The sequence below is a fragment of the Rhinolophus ferrumequinum genome, chromosome 5 (genome assembly GCF_004115265.2).
Source record: "Rhinolophus ferrumequinum isolate MPI-CBG mRhiFer1 chromosome 5, mRhiFer1_v1.p, whole genome shotgun sequence".
In the NCBI taxonomy this organism is placed as follows: Eukaryota; Metazoa; Chordata; class Mammalia; order Chiroptera; family Rhinolophidae; genus Rhinolophus; species Rhinolophus ferrumequinum.
This window is the reverse complement of record NC_046288.1, coordinates 80,233,612-80,256,355: the sequence shown is the minus strand read 5'-3', so window position 1 is coordinate 80,256,355 and position 22,744 is coordinate 80,233,612. Positions and strand designations below refer to the sequence as shown.

The 22,744-nt window shown below is 44.8% G+C and overlaps 1 protein-coding gene and 1 long non-coding RNA gene across 2 annotated transcripts in view; one reads left to right on the top strand and one right to left on the bottom strand.

The window, feature by feature from the left end:
* The first annotated feature begins 1,068 nt into the window (after positions 1–1,068).
* On the top strand, positions 1,069–5,813 carry LOC117022430 (uncharacterized). The gene is made up of 3 exons (XR_004423051.1): positions 1,069–1,365; positions 1,938–2,011; positions 4,517–5,813. It is a non-coding gene; the product is annotated as an uncharacterized LOC117022430 (long non-coding RNA).
* Positions 5,814–10,525: 4,712 nt separating this feature from the next.
* Positions 10,526–22,744, bottom strand: part of BOD1L1 (biorientation of chromosomes in cell division 1 like 1) — a 51,456-nt gene continuing 39,237 nt past the window's right edge. Inside the window, exons 18-26 of the mRNA XM_033105421.1 lie at positions 22,047–22,131; positions 21,635–21,708; positions 20,534–20,609; positions 20,415–20,449; positions 19,369–19,414; positions 17,684–17,733; positions 17,500–17,584; positions 16,930–17,083; positions 10,526–11,809 (exon numbers count right to left, since the gene is read on the bottom strand). Of these exons, the coding sequence (XP_032961312.1) occupies positions 11,692–11,809; positions 16,930–17,083; positions 17,500–17,584; positions 17,684–17,733; positions 19,369–19,414; positions 20,415–20,449; positions 20,534–20,609; positions 21,635–21,708; positions 22,047–22,131 (723 nt within the window). The 3' untranslated portion in view covers positions 10,526–11,691. The remainder of the gene's footprint in view (positions 11,810–16,929; positions 17,084–17,499; positions 17,585–17,683; positions 17,734–19,368; positions 19,415–20,414; positions 20,450–20,533; positions 20,610–21,634; positions 21,709–22,046; positions 22,132–22,744) is intronic.

Here is a 22,744-nt window from a genome sequence, read left to right as displayed (position 1 = left end):
TTACCTGCCTTCTCTGGGCCACGGTTTGAGTCCTTTAAAACGAGAGCGTGTACCTGATGCCCTTCGAGGCTGCTGCTGAACTGCGCGAACTGGGCGCTCGCGCAGGCTCTCCGGAGCCAGGTCCAGGCAGAGGTCGCAGGTAGGACTGACCTTCTGACCCCATCCGCAGGCCCCCCAGGACGCTCCAAGCGATATGCCACTTTCCCGCCAGCAGACACCACCAGCTCCTGACTTCCTAAGTTGTCCATTTTCAGACGCCACCAGGTTTTTCACGCACGTGGTCCAGAGTATATCAGACTACAGAGAAAAGCATTATTATGAGCCAAAGTAATTTTATATTTAAACAAATGTTCATCGATAATGTGTCAGGGGCCGCAGCCTATTGTTTAATGTACACAACCCTGAGGGTATGGTGAGTAGACAACATTCCCATTTTACAGATGAGGGAGCTGAGATTCATGGAGTTTCAATGACTTGACCATCAGTAAGTGGCTAAATCAGGATTCAAATCTGACTTTGTCTAATGCCAATCCAGTTGGGTTTTCTACTCTTATCGTTTTTTTTCACAAACCCTCACGTTTATTCTCATTAAATGTTCCCCTTCTTCTTCCTTACCCTTTTAAATGTACTCATTCATCAGAAAGGGAGCTCTAAACTTAAGAAAATCAAAGAAGGAATTCAGTCAGGCAAATCTAACGATTTTTTTCTGTTTCGTGCATTTCAAAATAAAGGACATTAAGGCCTGCTGATCTGAACCTAACGCTTGTTATGTAGAAAGAAACACCATTATTATCATAAACACCAAACTTAAATCGGGTGTAGAGGGAGGCAGCCAGGTGATGGAAGTTTCGTTAAGTTCAGAAATATGGGGCCGCGGGCTTTGCTTGAGGCTCTGCAATGCAGCGATACAACCTCACGAAAGACACTTTCCCTTCGGAGTTTAATTTTCTTACCTGTGAGAAGCCAGGGTTGGAGATCACCTCTCAGGATTAAAAAGAAAGGTACGGTTTGGCGAACCCGCCTGGGTACAGTGGAGGACGAGCGCCACCTAGTGGGCACTCCTGCAGGATGTGTGGCGTACCGATCTGGTGAAGTACTAAAAAGAAAACGTTGGTTTCACGAAACGGAATGTTTTTTTTTTTTTTTTCCTCTCTTAGTTTTTTTTGTTTCCATAGTTTCACGTTGTGGAGGTGTTCCAGTTTAAAAATTCCTGCAGACACAGTCCGCACCCCCATTGAAGCCTCATCTCACCCTCGTGCAAGATTGGGACCTCGCAGGCACGAGGCGGTTGCAGTGGGGAGAGCCCAGAGACCTCCTGGCCTAACACCTCCTTGATTCCTCTATGCTGGCCTAACGGACTGCCTTGTGAGTACTGGACTCAGGCTCCCTCTGGATGGTAGCTTAGGGCACATGCAGTCTGTGTGCTTTATTGGAGCCAAAGGAAGATTTTTCAGTTTCTTCAGAAACTAATTTCTTCATGAGACTAATTGGGGTATTTCACCCTAAACATCAGGAAGTTCAGGCAATGCAAACAAGCCTTTCTTGTCCCTCGGGTTTTATTTTCTCACTTGGGTTGTCAATTAGACAGCGGATGATGGTGTGTGTGTGTGTGTGTGTGTGTGTGTGTAGGAGATTAAGAAGGAGGACAAGGTTTGAATGGATATTATGTGTAGTTGTTTGAATTGAGTTTAGGATGCTTTAAATGCAAAGAAAGGCTTCTGAATTTGTTACCTTTCTGAGTGTAACTATCCTGGGAGCTTTCAAGGTGTTATGCATGGCAGGTTCTCCTTGCAAAAATTTCCAACTAATTTCTCTTTCTGTAGTTTCCTTCTTTCATTCATTTAATATTCAACAAATATTTCCTGAGTGCCTACTATGTCTCAGGTGCTATTCTAAGCTCTGGGGTTCAAGTCCCCCTAAGGCGCTACTCTCCATAGGGCAGCAATCCAGTGGACGCATACCATCAAGAAACAAACAGTTAAATACAGCAATGGAGAAAACATCAGATGACGTAAGTGCCATGAAGAAAATTAAAATGGAGTGGTGCGACAGGGGTGCTTTGGGGCTGTTTTAGGTGGAGTGAAATTTCAAGCAGAAAGAGATACAGAGGAAGAGATTTTCAGACAGAGGGAGAAATTAGTGCAAAGAGCACATGGTGGGAACAACTATAGTGTGTTCAAAGACCCAACAGGATGGTCCTGTGGCTGGAGCACGGTGGGTACGGGGCAGTGTGGCAAGAGCTGGGGTCCAAGAGGTAAGCAGAGGCCGGACGGTGCAGGACTTCATCAGCTACAGTAAGGAGTGTGGACTTTGTTCTAAGTTTGATGAGGAGCTACAGGAAGATATGAAGCCAAGAGTTAACTGAATATGATTTACATCTGAAAAAAGATTACTTTGGCTGTAGTGCAACAAAAAAAATTGTGGGAGTGGCAAAAGGAGAATCAGGGAGACCTGCTAGAAACTTATGAGTCCAAGCCGGAGATAATGGTGGTTTCTGTTAGGTGAAGCTGGAGATGTAGGGGATGGCCAGGGGTGGCATCAATTTTGGTAATGTTCTTTTAAAAAAAAATCATTAAAAAAAACCTGTGGTAAAATATACAGAACATAAAATTTACCCCATTTACCAAGTGTACAGTTTAGTGGCATTAAGTACAATCACATTGTGCAGCCATCACAACCATCCATCTCCAGGACTACTTCTTACAAAACTGAAACTCATGAAACTGTGCCCATAAAACAACAGCAACACTTGCAGGAGTATGAGCCTGAGTATTAGGGATACTAGTTGGAAGGAGAAATGGCCCCTGTGCCTAGAATGAGCCTGGAACAGGACAGACTGTTAGCAAATATTTATTAATGGATGGTCGCATTTTATCCTCATACAACCCTCTGAGATCAGTGGGACAGGTACCCAAATTCCTATTGACAGAGGAGGAACCCGAGATGTAGAGAGGCCAAATGATTTATTCAAGGTCACGCAGAGCGCATGCTTGCTCAAAGCCTGGTCTGTAAAATGTGCAGCTCACCATCATCCTCAGGTACACGGCTCTTCCCTTAGCCTTTTAGCACAAATAACATATTTCAGTTTCTTTTGTGGTTGTTAAATCATCTTGGAGATGTTTATTTCCATTATGGGATATTTTGGACTGGGTTTTGAAAGCGAAAGGGCCAGAAGGTTGTGCTTTCAGAGAAAGAGGCTTAGGATAGGGGGAGAAAGCTCACTGGAGAGATTTATGTCCAGGAATTACAGCGAACTGTCATTATGTCTGAGTAAGTGTGGCTAGAAACAGGAAGGTGGAAAACAGGATATCGTGGTCGCACACGGGCTTAATGGAATGTCAAGTGAACAGATGGGACCGAGCTGTCCTGGGAACTGTCAAAGGAAGAAGGTTGAGGAGGCTTCGGAGAATTCTCTACACAAATGCAGGTGAGTTGGAGCCGGCACATGTACTTCCTGTGGATTCAAAAAGTGTTCTTAGTGAAGTGTCAAAAGGAAGAGCAAAGACACCTTCTGTCCAAGTCGTTTCTCTAGAATCAATCCCTATTCGGGTTGGAAGGAAGTGGAGATCCTGAGGGGCGGATCCCCCCAGACGGATTTCACTGAAAGGTTGCGTTGGCTTTTTAATTTTTAAGAATCGGAAGTGACCAATTATATCCATTTAAACCCCCAGAATGTTTACTGGAGAAGGACTCTTTTTGAAAGACCAGAGGTCTTTCAAAATGACAGGGATGAAATTAACAACAGTATTTGAGGGTAAACAGAGACACGTGAGCCCAAAATAGGAAAAGGCAAGTTCTTGTTGAATAGTTCCTTTTGGTTGGAAAAAATGTGAGTTTGACTATTTCAAGTAAGAGGCGCTGAAGACTGACAAATTGGTTTCCGCAAATAAAAATAACTGTGAGCTTTGGTGATAAACTCATTTTGAAAAGATGACATTAAAAAAAAAAAAAAAAAAAAACATGGACCAGATTCTGCTAGTGGTCATAGAGAACACACTTATAAAAGCTAACGGAGAGGCTGGTCCTGCAGGAGATGTAAACTGAGGCAATGAGGACGCATGATTTCTGCAGAGGATTTGAATGTATGTGGAGTTTCCACTTTAGAAAGTACAGCATCTTAGGTATTTGTCAAGCTCTACTGCAGCAAAACACCCCGACGCTAAATTAATTACACTCCCGAATAGTATATTCAAAGTGAATTGCTGAGTTGACTAGGGAATAAGGGAAACCCTCAACCAGTTGTTCTTATAGAGAAATTTAAGTGCGTACAGAAGGTGGGATGGACGGGAGTGGGCAAAAGGGTGGCTTGCGTTGATCATTAAGCTATCTATTGTCTCTTCACTCCAAACCATCCATCTCTATTCTGCTCTGTGGTGCTGGATCAGGGCTCTGCAACTCAATTTCTCCTTAGCCAGCTGGCCTTCCAAGTTCTGTCAAGTAGAGGTACTGAAAAGAAACTAGAAGGCTAACGTTTGAGAAGGGACTTGCTTTTTCTTCTTTGGTCCCTCTTTTTTAGTATCCTCCCAGCAATGGTTCTTCACCCCAGCAAGTGGCAGCTGATTGCAGTCAAAATTGGTGCCAGGTTCCCCACTGTCCGAGGACACGCCAAATGGGCAGCACACCTTCCAGAGGTCTGAGTCCCAGCTCTGCAGGGCTTCTCCAGTCGCCTCCTGTCCTCGATCTTTTCTTCTTGGTCCCCAAGCCCAGCGGTGGTGATGGTGCTGTCTGAAAATACTCTGTGTTGGCTCAGTGTCCTCCTGTTGCTTTTTAGTCCTTTAATAGCTGTCGAAGCCAATTCCCGACATTCGATTATGTGTTAAAATAACTGATGTGGGTCCTAATAGTTGCCTAGATGGTGACTAAATGAAGGTCTAGAATCATTTCCTATAATGTAGTAGGAAGAAGATGGTTTGCATCAGGCCTCCAATCCAATACTCAGGATGCCTCTGGCAAGAAATAAAGTGACCTGGAGGTGAACATTCTTGTACCTTTGCCTCCAGACAAACAGCTAATGGTGTTGGCTGGAGGAAGAGTTGGTACTCATGGAAGGCCTTTAGGTCTCTCCAGGATTACTATGCACCTCGTCTCTCCAGGATTGCTATGGCAACCACACAACACATGAAAAAACAAGAAAGAGAAAACAAAGAAACAACACCTTGGAATGTATCGATTAATGGGGCAGGGCTCCCTGGAAAACATCACACAAGCTGTGTAACCACCTGAGTAGCGGTCCATGACTGACCTGGCTTCTGTCTCTGTGTGGAACTGCAGGTATTTTTAAAACTTAGTGTGTCATTCTGGGCATATGTGTGTCCTGATGAGAAAGAGCCAGGCAGTAGGTTGGCTGTTCCTCTGTGTGTCACTGTGCCCAGCAACTACTTGTATCCTTGAAATGATTAGCAAAGCTTGATGCAGGGTATGATCTGTCGTTCATGTGAACCTTTGTTATTGAGAGATCATCTCTCAGAATGCCCTCAGTGCGTCCTCAGAATATGGGGGCAGACAAGCAAGAGGAAGACGTGGGACACAGGTCTTAAGGGATCCAAAAGGTGAGAGACATGAAGGGCACCCTCAAGACAGTGGATAAGGGAGACCCCGGGCTGCGATGGCAGCCCATCCAGGCTGCAGCAAGAAACCGATAGGTGGAGAGCTGTTTTCAGCAAGAAGCCTTCTGGCCTTGGATCGTCTTTTAAAATCTAGTGGTGCCTAGATTTTAAATCTAGTGGAGAGTTCTGCCTAGATTCTTTTGTAGACTTGGCTTGCCTGGGTAATGTGCTCATAGAGCTCTTGCTTTCCTCTCATTGCCTTAAGCACAAAAGACAAAACATCAAAGCTTTTAGGAGAAGATCTATTTGATCTTGAGCCAAGACACATGAGCTAACCACAAAATGAAATGTATACTCAGTTGCATTAAAATGAAAAACTGTTCACCGAAAAGTACCATAATGGAAGTGAAAAGATAAACCACACGTTCCACATGTGTGTGTGTGTGTGTGTACAGGGGAGCGGGGGATTGCGACACACATACACACAAGGTTATTATCCTGAATATGTCAAGATATATACTTACATCTTTCCATCAAAAACATAAAGAACTCCTCCGCTAGTCAATACGAAAAACACAAAGAACCAACTGGAAAAATGGACAAAAGACAGGCATTTCACAGACGAGGAAACAGGAATGGAAAATAAACCCATGAAAAGATGTTCAACCCCCCTTGTAACTAATGCAAATGAAGACCACCTGAGACATTTTCCACTTATGAGATAGGCAAAAATTAAGACGTTTTATACTACAAAATGTCAAGGAAGAGAAGTGCACTGCTGGTAGGATACAATGGGGTACGAGCATTTGGGAAACAATTTGGCAAATGAGCTTTGGCAAGAGCAGCTGTAACCTGGAGCAGAAAGCTGGCTGTGTCTTGGTGTCAGGATGGGGCTGTGTTAACCACCGAGCCTTCCAAGGGGCTGGGTGGCCTGGTCCTCTGGTCCACAGGCTAGTGGTCTCCTCAGGCAGCAATCAGCCTTGTCCTTCCACTTCCCTCGATGTGTCTACAAATACCATTTTCTATATGTATGACGATATTAGTAAGTTTGGGAAGGTCTGCCCACAAAATATTCATAGAAGCATTATTTAACCTGGAAGCAACCCAAAGACCAGTAATAGGCAAATAAATATCTTAGTAAATTGTGATAGAGGCTTTCAATGGAATACTATACAGCAGTGAAAATGAACTGGAACTACATACATTACCTGACGAATTTCACAGCACAGTATAAAAGCAAGTCAAATGAACTTTAAAACATAATTCCATTTATATAAAGTGCAGAAACACTCAAAACTTAAAATATTGTTTAGGGATGTATCATTTACATATGCAGTAAGATGATAAACCTTTATTTAGAATGGTTGTAACCTTGGGGGCATGCTGGAAGCTTCCAAGGCATTGTGGGTAAATAGAATCTTTAAAAACAATTCTTTATATCACAATTATCTATGAACATTATATTTATATATACATTATATACACATATATATCTTTGTCCTTTTGATTTTAAGCAATATTTCATAAATTTTTATTTTTTCAAAAAGTATGAGAGGGCAGGTATGTGAAATCTCATTTTGTAAAAAAAAAAAAGTCTGTCTACATATTTCATGAATTCAAAGGCACACTTTTTCCCCAATTTTAACATCTCTGAAATTAAGAAGTATCTTAAAATTGCTACGGAACAAGTGGCAGTTATGCCATAGTTGTCATGTGTGAACTTGTTCATCATTATTCATAATCTTGTCACTTTTACTGAGTTATGTGCACCATGACTCCATGCACTTCCATTTTAAACACCATTTAAGATGTCTTTTTAAAGATTGCATTATGATTTGACATCAAAACAGGGTTACTGTGTACTCAGGAAGTCACAGAAACCCAGCAGCAAGGAATACATTTTATATCAGTGAGGCAAATAGTCTGGGAGAAATACCTGTGATTTTATCTTTTTTTTGCAAAGCAATAACCAAGTGCTTTCTGAGACCTAAGGAAGAGAGCTAGATATATTCCCGAGTAGATGATGCTGCTGCGTTTTCTCCTGAGGATTATGTACTCGACGCACAGTCACACAGCTACAGGAGGGAGGGATCCCCAAGTCTCTTGGAATTGAGGAAAGATATTTCAAAGCTTAACAAGTGGATATAACGAATTATTTCCTTCCTGTCATAGTGTTATTTTTTTCTTTCTTAGCAGTATATAAAGAAATGATGATACATTTTATCGTCAGTAACTGTGCTCTGTGATTTTTACATATGTGTAAGGAGAAGAAAATCCTGTGGAATTGTGCATCAAAGAGATGATATATCTGATTTGTGGGGTTACAAGTCACTTCCCACCCTTTGCTTACTGTTACCTTCGATTTTTCTACAATCAAGACATTACTTGTATGACAAAAATATCATTACTTAGAAAAATTGAGATTTTGTAACGTTTGTTAAAAAAAAAAAAAGCATACTGCTAAGAGAATATTGAGGGAAATTGTCACCCCTCCCGGCCACAGGTGACATGGATCCTGCCATTGTAGGCGCTGGCAAGGCCACTCCTGTGAACCTCAGGGCCAAGGACGGAAAACCCTAATGAGACTCAGGGACCATGGTTCCAGCCCTAGCCATGCTAACACGTGGGTGTCCTTGAGCTTACATATAAGCTCTCTGAGCTCCAGTTCTTCCAACTGTAAAATGGGGAGTCTGATATGCCTTCCCAGGGCTGCTAGCAAACTGAGTGAAGGGTTTTCGAAGTTTTGTGCGACATCAATTTCTATGGCTGTTCATTTTTTAAGTGTGTGTGTGTGTGTGTGTGTGTGTGTGTGTGTGTGTGTGTTGGGGGAGGAAGCAGGCATTTTAAGGTTTGATAACTTGGAAAAGTCTGGGTTAAACAAAGTTAACCAGATTTCTTGGAAATTTATGTGTTCTAACGTTTCCAATAAATCTCCAAGAAGGGATGCAGTGCGAGGAGCACCTCTGGGAGCTCGTGTTTCTGTGACGCAGAGCTGTAAGTTATTCTCTGCGTGGGTTGCCTCCAGGAAGCGTCTGAAAGGTTGACTTGGCAGCACCCATCATTGCCTGCAGTCCTCCCTGCACCTCAGCTTCCAAGATTCTCTCTTCCCTAGGTTCTGACCTTGCTTGAAACCCCATTTTGTACTTTAAAAAAGCACAAACTCCAAACCCTTCCTCTTGTCTGCCAGGAGTTAGTCCTTCGCGAGTCTTCCCTCAGGAAGGTAGTTTTCCGTCCGCTGCTGTGTCCTGGAACTGGACACCAGTCTCAGTGCAGCTCAGCTATTTGCTTCACGTTGTCACCCTCTGTCTCTCTCGAGACGGGTCCATCCTTGCATTCCTGGTACTGGGCATGCCCAGGAGGCCCAACCACTGAGTACTTGCCCAGAGTAGCAGTTCGGTGGAAAATGCTGCTGTACAACTCTTTTTCTTACCCTGACAAAAGTGTCTCGGTCAGTGTATTATGAAAAACTTCTAGATCTCGATTTAATCACACAGATAGCTAAGCGACAATTTTAGGAAATGTACTCCTGCACATAGGATCATCAATAAATAAAAACAAAAATCAAAGTGAAGCAAATAAACAAAAGAGGAAAGCAACACTTTCCAGTCTTTCTTTTGAGCTTGAATCACGCCCCACCCTACTCAGTCACTAGGTTGATGGGTTGCGGACATGCTTGGGGAAAACCTTCACTGTACTATGGTCCCAAGGTCAGTAACCAGGCAGTGGAGGTAGAAATACAAATTCTCCCTCCCCTGGGAGTTAGCAGAAAGAACCCTGGCCTGGCGGTTTGAAGACAATTCAGTCCCGTTTGTCACCAACTCACCATGGGATCTCACAGGGAAGAGTGCCACCTGATGGTCATACCTGGGGTGGGTAAGGTGAGTCAGTTAGGTTCTAGCCTTTCAGGAGGGTAGCTGGTGGGTCACGTGGCATACCCGAGGAGAGGCCTGAAGTGGTAGGAAAAGGGCTGTGTGGGTTACCCGACACGCCACTCGACACAGGGACGAGCCCCGTCAGTGTCTTGTCTTAAATGATCGCAGCCTCGTCTCTGCTCTGGATGGAAAAACAGATGTGCTGTGCCGTTCGGGTTGGTCATGAACGGAGAAGTGAAGCGGTGGCAGGAGTCCCTGAGCTGTGGCCTACCAGTTTCTCAGCAGGTCTGTGGAGGAAGCTACTGGCATTTGGGGGTATTTCTAGTGCTAGAAATGGAGTCGGGGACTGTCCTGTGCATTGTAGGATGTTTAGCATTCCCGACCTCCTCCCTCCTAACACGAGTACCAAATCATCGTGACCAAGAACTGCTCTCATGGGCTTCCAGTGTGCCCCCGAGGGTCTTTCCTCTCCACCAGGTTTCAGACTCACTGAAGCTTTCTCACCAGAAATTCCATATGCAGTTTCAATATTTAGCTCCAACTTTATGAGAGGGATTTCCTCACAAGCCAACTACTTAGTCCTATGATGTGACGCCCAGGGCAGGCATTCCTGAGCTGAGGGAGTCACAGTGGTCCACACTGACAATCCATTTGCAGGTAGGCACTTCAGGTGACCAACACAAACTAAGTGCCAAGATCGGTAGGGAATTTGGAGCCTGGGAACCCAGTCTTGACTAACTTGAAGACAAATCCCTTTAGGTTTTGGAGCTTTGGTTAAACTCATCCACATAAATGAAAAGGAGGCGTTCTCGTGTTCCTCGTCCTCAAGGTCAGGTCCCTTCCAGATCCCAAGGTAGAATCTGACGGCCGATTCTACCCACAGAGATGCCATCAATGACTCATATATGCATGTAAAAATGGAACAATGTATCGAAGACCAATTATTTAAAGCGAAGAAATGGTTTTCACAGGGAGAAATTTTAAAGTTCAGAAAAAAAAACTCTTACCACGAAGTTTTGGGAAACATTTTATAATTTATATATAAAACCTCAGTAAGAAACCATGTAAAATGACAGAAATATCCACTTTACATTGAATCCCTCCCGCCCCCCAAATATTCACACACTGAATGTAAATTTTAATTACAAAACAAGAATATGAATAAAACATTTTAAAATAATCTCAATTATTTGGCAACTCATCACATCATTGCTAGAGACAAATTTGATCTTAAGAAAAGTTTAACCTTATGAAAAACTTAAGTTGGACAGTTTGCTCACATGGGAGTTAAAAGATGTTTAAAAAAGAATCTAGCAGTAAAGCCAGTTTCTATCCTGAAATAATTATGTATAAAACAACATAAAATCCTGAAGCATGACAGGAGTGAACTAATCGACAATGCATTTCTCTTCACCGAGAAGACGACATGGGAAGGATATGGGTGTAGCCTCGGAACAGCCGCGGGGAGGAACGAACACAAGGGCTTCTTGCTGCCGGGGACAGGCTTTTAAGCTGACCTGAACCAGAATCTCTTAGGCCAGTGAGGCTGGCAGTAAAGCCACAGATGCCAGTATCATCTAAAAACAAGTTACATTCTTAAAAGAGTCACAACGGTGAACAGAAAAGCAATGGAGACCCTTGAACTAAACTACGTTACTCGAATACATGCAAGAAGATTCTGTATTTCCTGCCACTTCATATTCAGATAGTTACAGGGCAGGCAGAGTCCTAAAACATTTCTACTAATGACTGCATAGCATTTAAAACCTTTTTATTAAAAAGAAAATAATAAAATAAAATAAACAGATATATAGTAAAGTTCACAGATAAGTTTTCTCTGTAAAATAAATAAAGTGTTCATTGATTAGCATCATACACAGAGTAAAATACAACCTATTTTTACATGTTTATATACTGTACACAGGTGACCAGCAGGCAGCCTGGTGTCTCAGGGGCCGGGAGGGTTTGCATTAGTGATGCGTCACATCGGGAAATCCCAATTTTGAATGTTAAAATATACAACTACTTTGAGTTCAGATACAAAGTAAACTTATTTTCATTTATCTGAAATAAATGTACATAGTATCTTCTATGAACAATAGTTTATAAAGCTGTTTAAAACATAACAAGAAAAAGCTTGCACCTAGGAACTTAGAGCACATGCATGTCCTTTCCCTGGTTAAAAAAAAAGCCTACGGCCCGAGGCTCGAGGCGCGAGGACTGGCTCGGCCCCGCTCCCCACTGCCCCCACCAGCCGGGGCAGCGCAGCACGATTATCGCTTTGTCTTCTTCACTGGGGCTTCCTCCACTCTCTGCTGGCCTCGCGTGCGTGCCCCAGGGGGGCTGGCCTCTCTCTTGCGCTTGGTGGAAGGGGAGAGTTGGGCCTTTGATCTGCAATAAACAAGTCAAGGCAGTGGCGAGAGTTAAAAGGAGCTGCTTCAAATAATTGGGGAGTTTTTTTTTAAAAAAAGGGAAGATTTTTGAACTTGAGAGCCAAGGAGAGAAAGCCCCGGAAACGCTGATACAGGAAAAGGAGCCTGCAGAAGAGCTCGTGCTAAGAGGTCACTTGCTGACCCCTCACAGCCACACAGGGCACTGGAGGCCCAGGCGCGGGCCTGTGCGCTGGTCCAGCTCTGCTTGGCACACTCGAGGTGTTGCCCTTGGTCAAACCAACTTGCTTCTCTGGGACCCAGCTCTTCTATCCGTAAAATAATCCACAGCCAGTCCCACGCACACTGTCCCAAGTGGAAACAACTGGAAGAACACAGTAGGATTGCAGCCTATGTCTGAGCATGTGTACCATCGTGCTGCACAGTGCGGGGTCACAGATGACAGCCGGCACTGTAAGAACAGGCACAGGGATTTGGGAAGAGTTCTCTGGACACTTTCCCTGCCAGCGGCCTCCAACCCACCACAAGAATCGTTTGTTCTCCAATCCGCCACGAGAACTACTTGTTGGAAACCTCAATTAATCATGTCACTGTTCCATTTACCTGTATCTACACCTATCTGTACAGCTGTGGTTACGTCTGTATCTCTTGGCTCTCTGATGCTTTCAGGACAAAGTCACCCAGAGCATCACACACACAGTCCTTGATTGTTTACCCTTGACTGTCACACCACCCTGGCTACAGTCCTGCCGGAGTGTCCCCATCCCCAGACACACGACGTTCTTTTACATTCTCATGCTCCGGCATGTGACTTTTGTTTTTTGGAATCACCCCACACCTCCCATCTGGTAAACCTCATTTTAAGCCTCAGTTCAAAAGCAACTGCTTTTGGGAAGCCCTGTCACTTTGCAAGAGCAAGTGGCGCTGGGAAGTCCCCGGCCCTTTTATCTTCACCACAGCACTTACCATGTAACTTCTGGGTTTTTTTCAAACTGCAGTTTACAGCCTTTATTTTACAACAACGTATTAATAGAACACAATAGAAAATACCCCTGGTGTTACATCTATTAAGTCATAAAACTTTTGTTTCAGTTACAACAGCAGTACTACGAAATATATACTTATTGTGGATTGCTGTCAAAAAAGTTTGCAAGTCACACACACATGCCTCCCCTCAGACCGCTGCTGAGTTTTCTTCGTTCCCCATCTGCAGTGCCCAGTACCAAGCCCGGCACGTCTGCCAGCAGATGTCATGTCAGTGATGAAAGGACCTGGAACACGAAAACTGCACGAGATGGAGAAATTGGACTTCACCAACAGGAAGACATATTTTCCTTATTGTTCCCTTGACAGCAGAGGTAAACAAACTCAAACGGAGTCAAATATTGTTGCACATGACGTGGTTTCAGCACGTTACCTACTCGTGCCGGGAGAATGGACCATTATAAACAGTGTCCAGGAGAAGCCATCAGCCACTAAACAACACCTGCCTACTGAACAGACGTGTCCAGAGCCGCTCCATGCCACAGAGCAGAGAACAGGAGCATGGAGTCGGCACGCTTCTTTCTCGCTGCGTGACCCTGGTGGGTCACCCAGGGCCTTTCCTTCCACCCAGAGTGTGGTCTGTGACCAGCGGTACTGGCAGCACCTGGGAGCTTGTTAGAGACGCAGGCTCCCCGTGACTGGTCTGCACGTTCAATACTGAGAAGTAATGGAACCGAGTCTTCTCCTCACGTATAAAACAAGGGTAAGTATGACTCCTCCTTTAATGAGGACTAACGGGAGGATCTATGTGCGAGCTGCCCCGCATTTCGGATCACTTCCCTTATAACATGGAGAAGAGAATGCAGACATCCAAGTCTGCTGTGCAGACCAGATGTGATACGAGATGTCAAACAGTTTGTATACTGCGGAGAGTCTTGTATTTTTTGATGCTGTCATGCAATGGACAGCGAGTAAGAGAAGTCTGATCACAAGGACAAAGCTGACAGCTCCGAGGGCGAAACAAAGCTAAGATACCGGAAGCAACGGCACATACCACTGTCAACTGCACCGGAAGGCAGCAGGAAGGAGACAGGAGGATGGGTGAAGCAGGTGGGAGGTGTCCTAAAGAGGGGGGTGTGAAGGACGGAAGGCCCTGGCTTACGGGGGGCTGGCGGTGAGGGCACTGAAGGAAGAAGTAGCACAGGAAGGGCAGGGGGCAGGGGGCAGGACTCAGGACAACCTGGGAGGCCGTCAGGTGAGCAGACTGCAGCGTGCAGAGCTGGCGAATGCCTCTGCCACAAGTAGCTGCCCTCCTGTCACCTCATCGCCCCTCCGACGCTCTGGATAAAATGGAAACGATTCTGGGCTGTCGCCTGCCTGACTGTGTGCTGTGCTGATTTAACTGAGCGTTCGGATCTGTGACCACTGAGGAGGAGACACGCCTCGCCTTGGGTCCTGGTGGCCAGGAGTCGGCGCGTAAGGCTCACAGGGGCCGAGGACAAGCCTGTGCAGGAGGCCGTGGGGGGAGGCCAGATGGCGGGGCAACCGAGACCCCCTGCACCCTTCCTATTCCTTTTTGAGTAGGTTTCCATCTGGGAAACTCGTGATCCCCAAAGACAGGTATCTGGCAAGACAAAATCTTCAAGGAACTTAGGAAGAAAGTTTTACTGTACGAAAAATAGTCTCTGGGGTTAAAAATGACTTGAAGTGTAAGCAGGGACTTACCTTCCTAATGGGGGAGATTTACTAACTTTTTCGCTGGTAGGTAACTTCTCTTTTGCTAATTTTTGGCGATTTCTAGAAGAAACTGTGTCTGGGCTGCCAAGTTTGGATGCTGCACGTGCAGATGGCTCGCTATGGTGCTTTCTGAAACAGATTACAGAAACACTGGGCAGTGGCAGCACTGAACACTCGGGCCCTGGCACGCTTAGCAAGGACGGGGGTCCTCGGGGTGAGTCCGAGAACGGGGAGCAAAGGCAGGAGAAGGGCTGGTCTTCTGGACTTTGCTGACATGCAGATCTCCACGTCATCTGAGACTAAGTCTGCTTGACTTGTACTGTGCAAGACCGTGTCCAGCGATTCAGAGACAGATGACTCGGATACACAGAAAATACACTGGCTGACAAGAGAAAGCTCCCCAACGTGCTCGCCGGAACAAGGGGCCAGGATTCAAGAAAGTACAATCCACAAAGCTAAACGTGAAGGCCCGTAACCAGGTGTAAATGGTCAACTGCACAAGCAAACACCGCATGGGGGAGGTCTGACTCAGCAGCGGAAACGCTAAGCACAAAGACTTGCTGAGTGGGAGCAGTCCACGCTGAGGGGACTCCCGATGGCTCGGCGCGACTCGGTGCGCTGAAGCCGAGTCTAGCACACGAGGGGGGCAGCCCCTCCACAGCCACTCGTCAGCCCGCACCTGGTGTAGAACGTTGCTTCTCAAAGAGGAGACAGACCCGCGGAGGAGGACGGGGATGAGGGAGGCTCAGAACAAGAAGAGAGGCCGGCTGCCTTCCAGAGTTTCAGGGGCAGGGAGCGGGAGGGCCAGCTTCCAGCGAACGCAAGGAAGACTGTGCCAGGAGGGGGCTCTCCTGCCAGGAGGCACGTGCAGGAGCAGGAAGACCTTTTCGGAGCAGCTGCGGGCCAAGGCGCTGGGGGGTCAGCAGTACCGGCCTGCCGAGACCCCACCAACCCCGAGAATCTGAGATTATGAAGATGCCAGGGACCTGGAACCAATCCCGCAATGCCAAGGAATCAGAACTAAAGAGATAAGAACCCATCTGTAAATCCAAAGGTTTAACGTCACTAAGGAAGGGTTCTGAAGAATGCATTTTCAAAGGCAAACCTGAGAGCTCCTTTAAGCCACTCACTTGACTTGACGATGCTTAGAAGGCCTGTGGAACTTTCTCTGAGGCGGGCGATCTTCCCACGACTATTTACGAGGAGGTGGTGGTGCAGGTGGGGTGTTCTGTACCCGAATGCTGGGATTCTGCGCTCCAGCACCCCCACCCTCTCCTGTCGGCTGAATCTGGATTCTGTGACTTCTATTTATCTGAGCAGCCCCTCCTGAAGAACAAATACGAGTCCACCACCTTCCTTTTAGCCATATGAGCGCCTTAAGTCTTTCAGCTTGAAAATCGGATTCTTTGAAAAATGAAACCATTGCATGAATGGCTAATAATATGCGAGTTTGGAGGGATCAGAAATAGGTTGACTGTAAGTCTTTATGTAAATACAAGACACTATTACTATTACACTAGTGACAGGTGTTAGTAAAGTCATACTCTTGAAGAAAACGTTCCTGAACTTTTTGATTAATCTTGGATAAGGAAATTATAGAAGATGATACCAAGATTAATAGCCCGTGAATCCATTAAAAATGGAAACTGTTCTTGCTCCAGAAAGTTATTAACTGTAGAGTGATGCAACATTTCTCAAAATGTGCCGTGGGGAAAGAAACACTGCCTGACGTTAACAGGTCTCATGACATGGGTGGGGGTGGTTATGATGTTTGCTTAGACAAAGAGTAACAGGTTCCTTTCCTTGAGGGCTCTGCCAAGCCCTTAACACTGTACCTAACCCTGTGACTTAGGGAGAGAGAGCTCACCGCATTCCCCAAACTCACCTGACCCCGGTACTCTTTTTTTCCAGAGGATCCTGGCTACACTAGGGTTTGGGAAACATAAAATTACCAGTTATGTAAGTTAACAATGGTCACCTGTGGGTAATTTCAAGCGACCACCCTCTTACAGGGCGCTGCTCAGACATGCCTTCCAACAGGGCCGGCTGGGCCTGCTGTTTCTCTTTCGGGAGTGAGGCACGGAGCTCACAGGGACCCACGTGCTCAGCACACAGTGTCAGAGACGTCTACTCATGCTTCATCACATTTGTAAAGGAACTGAACAGGTTCCACCAAACAGGTATCTACAGCCCAGCAAAGATTCTGACGTGACCTTCCATAATGGTTTAAGATGGAAAACAGGTTCTCCAAGAACCGAAATGTCAAGAGGGCTGAGAGCACGTGCTCTCTGCTGAAGATAAAATGAGAAGAAACAGCTCCTACCGAGGCACGAGTGAGGCATGAACAGAGTCCCGTGAAACCCGAAGCTGTCTGCTGTGGGGAGTCGGCGAGCCCATTACCTCTGAGCCTCCGATCTGCTGGCAGACCGTGTCGTGGCCCCTGAGGGCTCATCCTCTTCCTCCTCATCCTCGTCCTCATCAGACTCCTGCTCCTTCTTGTCTTCAGTTGTTTCAGAAATGGATTTCTGGCGTTTTCTTTCTGGTTCTGAGGATTCTGTTCAAATAGAAGGGTAACACCTGGATTGTACAATTCCCAAGATACTTCCAAAGGCAAGAGTCGTGGAGTTTGGAACGTAGGGTCTTAGGGACTTGGAGGCAGAAGAAGTGGTTTTCCATTTCCTCCTCCTTTCTGCACTTGCAATTCACAACTGTTTAACTTAATCTCAAACACATTTGGGAGAGTTTACTTAGGCAGTTCACAGCCAGCATTCATGAAAAATTCACATGGACTCAGAAAAGCATCTGGGACGTACCACTTCTGACACGGGATTAGAGCCATTTCACACGTATTTATGTGATATTAATACTAGTTGTACCCCACTGAATTCTTCCTCATCCAAAGAAAAAACTCTTAAAAGGGTGATTTTGAAATGACCAAGTCCTGTAATCAAGCACCTGCTAAGAACTTACCAGCATCATCGGACAGAGCGAGCGAACGCTTGGGCTTCCTTCCTCTCCGACGCACACTTGCCACTGCTTTTTCTTCCCCATCATCCTAGAAGCAATAAAATTAAGTTTGAAAAGGCTGCCCCCTGAGTACTGACTGAGTTTATATCTAAAGGACATATTTCTCGATAAGAAAATTAACACTTACATTGCTTACACTTCTTTCTTGCAGGGTACTTGCTTCTTTACTGGATTCATCTTTAAGAAAACGGAAATGTCTGCATTACTACTTTCTTAGTGTCAAATTAAGTGTCAACAGTCTGGCCTGTTGCTTATGACTGAATGTACCAGTGCCAGTTAGTGCACTGTTGCACAACTCATTGTTCTCAACCCAGAAAGGGAGGAGAAAGGGGACATTGCGGGAGCCCCCGTGATGCACCAGGAGCGTCAGGTCAGGACTGCAGACTTCACTGAAATCTCCACGTAGCTCTGCAAATATTTCAGTCCCATTTTTCAGTTAGGAAAAATGAGACTCCAGTAACTTGATTTAAGCAATTTGTTCAGTCACATAACTCAGAAGTTCTTTTGACTCCAAATATTTCTGCTAGCATAACTAAAAAAGTACGTATGATCAGCCTGTGTTGCGTAGTGTATGCCTATTCTTCATGTATTTGCTTTCTGTAGAGGTTAGACTTTTCTGAGAACATATCTTGGTAAGAAAATGAGGTTTAGTTCCATGCACTCCTTTCAAAGAGCTCAAGTTATGGGGATGCTTGTAAGACACCCAACAACCCAAAGGTACTTCTTCTTAGTGATCAGACTGTAGCTGTTGCCCTTTTCTTCAAGTTCAATATACAACGTAGACTGAAAGGCTGAACCAAGAAAACGGCCGAAAAACAAGAAGCTGTCTTAAACTGGTTAAAGACAGGTCATCATTCCCAGGTTCGGGAAACTACTGCTAAACAACAACCCGAAGCATAATCACATAGTTTAGAGTCTTTAAAGGGCATTCAAGTTGCAAAAATTCTGGTTGTGTGGATTTAAAATATAATATTGGGAATAATAACTGGTTAAAAACCAAACATAAGCAGAATCTTCTCCTATGAAACCAAACAAACCTCAATCTTACAAGAGGTAAGAAAAAGTGAGGTATGATCACAAGATCACAGATAGTTAAATGTGGAGAAATTGTTAAATTCTACATTTGCTTGACCTTGGTGATCAGAATACGTCCTTTCCTGATCTGACCATGCTATTTATTTGATCCAAAAAGCTGTCACATTCATCTTTTTGCCTATGTCAATCCTTCAAAACCCACCAATGGCTCTTCTTGATTTTATGTAAAAGTTTTTAAACTGTGAAATAAATATACACACACTGCAAAAACTCTGAAAAATGAAGGCAATGGTAACAAGTAACAAGGAATACTTCCGTTATCCTACCATCCAGAGCTAATCTTTATCAACATTTTGCAATGAGGACAACATCCTTGAAACAATTTTCTCTCTTGCATCATGGCTTTGTATGCTACACAGGCTGCTTTCAAAATCCTTCTTCTCCTGAGAACAATGGGGTTTTGAGCTGAATTCCTGTCTTCTTGATAAGAGCCCGGTTCCCAGGCTGACCTATTTCTCCCTCACACATACCCAGTAAATTAGGGTTTGTACAGGGCAAAGTGCCTATTTTGCTTTTTCTTGCCTTCACCCTCCTCTCGGGAGGCTTCCCTGACTTCTAAAACCAAGAGTGGCTAGGATGACAGGAAAAGCTCAGACACGGCCTCTGGTGGCCACGAGGACAACTGTTCTTACCAAGGGGGCCGCCCACTTCAGCGAGCAACAGTGACTGTAAAAGTACCCCGCAGCAGCCTCCCTGCCCTTCCTTAGTCACACACACCTGTCTGCACGACTTGCAGCTTGCCACCAGGTGGAGACTGTTCTACCTAAATTTAAACAAATGAACAAAAAATTGAAGTCAGCAGTTTGTCATCATCACACAGAAAGTCAGTCCATACTGCACACAAGGATTAGGACCTTTATTTATTATGTAGGCAGCATGTTTGGATCCTGTTTTCTGCAGTGGATTACTGATGCCTATGCTTCCACTGGGGTAACCACAGCCCCTCCCTCCACTGTGCTGCCAGGCCGGGAGCCCTGGGGGTTGAGATGCAGCACAGCCCAGTGCTGAAGTTCTCCAAGCCCAGCAAACCCGCTGCCACATGTGCTGCTTCGGGTTTGGTGTCTTACAATGGTTCTATGGGATAAGCACTGCAGGTATTGTTATACCATTTTGTACCCAAGGAAATGGAGTCTCAGGGGAGTCATGTGATAGGCCCAGTGTGACAGATCCGGGAGTAGGGAGTAGGTGGCAGAGTGGAGGCTTCAATTTCATTTGCTTTTGTGAGGTCAGTGGACCTATGTCTGTCCCTCTCACAATGCTGTCATTGAAACCCATGCAATGAAGTCTTGGTACAACGATTTTGTGGGGTATATGCTTCAGGGTCAAAAAAAAGAATGTTTAAAAAGATAAAGTATCACTGAGGACTTTCCTGCACTGCAATCAGGGCAAAGTTTATTACAAATGGAATGTCACAGAAAGTAGTAAGATGGTGAGACACATTAGGAGCTTCCATGAAGAAGTCACTATCTAAAAACCATGTAACACAGCAAATTTCATTATTTTCATTGAGGGTGACCGCAAGAAGGTAAGTCCCTAGAAACTTCTAAGTGAGGAAGGAATCAGAATGAAGAACACACAACTAACATAATTATGCCTACATGAAGGTATTAGTAATCGAGATATTATTTGAAAGGTTTTAAGAAAGTCTTCTAAAGCTTTGTAAATACTTAAAGAAATAAAATTCAAAATACTAGATATTGCAGTGTACACTCCCAGATCAAGAGCAAATATCTGAAGAGCTGTCATCGTTTGTAATTACTTACAGTGCTAATGCCAGTATCTGTTTTGCAGTCTTCTTCTAAAAAAAGCAAAAATAAACCTCTTTTAGAAAATCAGTTGAAAAATTCCTTGTGTGTGAACTGAAAACACACCAAATACCTACTCGTTTTTAATGGTGTTTCTACAGGATGTTTACGAGGTCTTCCTCTTTTCCTTTTAATAATTACCGGCTGATCTTCCTAAGGAGGAAAGTTTAAAAAAAGCAGCAATGAAAAAGTTTTATCTTCTATTATACAAAGGTTATCTCATTGTCTCAAAATGAGACTTAAAGTTCCGTCCTAAGAGGTCTCAAGTCCCAGCTTTGTCCCTTGACAGATATATGTATGGCCCTGGGCGTAGTGCTGCATTTCCCTCAGTACAGTGCCCTCACCTCAAATACTGACAACAACAGGATGAATTCAGAGTCGCGCAGATTCTGGGATAACGAGGTGATGCAAGTAAGCGCTCAGCAAGTGTGAGCTTTCAATGCTGTAATAAACACGTGTGCCCATTTAAATGTAGGTTCAGTCTAAGTCACCTGTCACCAAGCATTATCCCTTGTAAAGAATAAAGAGGGCCTCTGAGTATGAGAGAGTAGAAAGAACTATTGAAAAGTTGTATCAAGACCGGTAAACTTGGCAATGGTTTCCTAGAAGATCTTTATGGGCCTATCGCAGGCCACTGTAATTCTGTGCCCCCTGGGTTCTCTGCAAAGATGAATGGGCCAACAGCAGGCAGGTTGGGGGTCCACCTTTTTCCTGCCACCTCCCAGGAACCCTGCCTGTGCCTCACGAAACTGGGTCCCCGGTGGCACTCCGTGCAGGCCCTCTGCAGGCCCGACTGCGGCCCATTTCATTCTGTCCAGACTCCGGGGTGCAGCACCCCACCTCACACTCCCATATCTGAACTGAACTGGTACCTGGCTTGTCTGTGCTAAGGTGCCGGGTCAGAAACCTGGGGTGGCCACAAAGGTATAGCTCTGGCCGAGACAGATGGAGGTCTCATACAAATGTTTGGATGAAATGAAGATGAAGAGAACAAAATTAACTAGAACTAGACTAATAAAATGCCCTGTATGAAATGGCATCCACTGCACTTAAAAAAAAAGAGCTCCTTCAATGCTTTCAAAAGTACTTAAGAAAAACTTGAGGGAATGGCATTTAACACATTTTCTTTGCTTTTAGTCCTTAAATAAATCTGAACAAATATGAGAGACTTTCCTTACCTCCTGAGATTTGATGTTGTCGTCGTCATTCTGCTCTGTCTTCTCGCCAGCAGCTTCACTGCTGCTATAATCATCTGCAGAAACGCAGAGCTCTGTCACTGCCTCACGCTGGGACACCCCCAAGGTGACCTACGCACACACACACACACACACTCCACTCTCAGGCCTATGCCACCGAGTCAAGGAGCTGGAGTCTGGTAAACTGGCAAGCAGCACACTTTGGGTAGCCTACGATCCAAATGAGAAATGACACCCAAACCCTACGAATATTAAGCACATGAGTGGCTGTGTCATGAAGGGAAATCAAGGGGGGAAATGCAGCTTTAGTTGGTGAGGGCTGGCGAGAGACGCCGGCCGTGTGAAGGATTAGTGTACCCTCAAAACAATTTACCTCAGCAGATGCAGCACTCACCTTTGTCCTCCAGGGCCCTGGAAGCAGTGCTATTTGTGTTAGGACTTGTTTTAGAGAATTCTTCCAAATCTCCAAAGTTCTCTTCCTATAGGGAAGTTGAACAAGATAAGCCGCCTCTTTTTCAAACTGTCTCCATTTATCCTTCCAGAGCTGTCCTTTCTATTTCAAAAACAATTTCCCAGTGGTCTCTTAGAATAGTCTGTTGGAAACTGTTTTAACAAAGTAACTATTGCTGCTGCTGGTAAGAGTATAAAAAAGATAAACTCTGAAGGCAGAGAAGCATGAGATAAGGTCCAACTACAAAGCAACAAGACCATTCTTTTTCCCCCACTAAAAATTGGAAATCATTCTTCTCTCTCACCCTGGACTTTGTCTTTTCGTGAGAAACCTCAAAGGAAGAGAGGAACTTGCAACAGATTATTTCCTTTGTTGGGTGGTGTAGGAGAACTGGGGGAAGGGATAAAGCGAACTGCTAAAGAGAATTTCTGGGTATCCGGCTGGGCTGATTCACAGCAACGATCCCCCAATGGTCAAATTATTCACCTTGGTTGCAAAAAAGTTTTGAGCTTGAAATGCTAAAATGTTTACACTATAATACTAACATAATATGCAGACATAAACGTACTGTTTTAAAATACTGAAAATATTATCTATGTATGTGATTTTTTACTGAACATTATTATTAAGATAGTTTATGT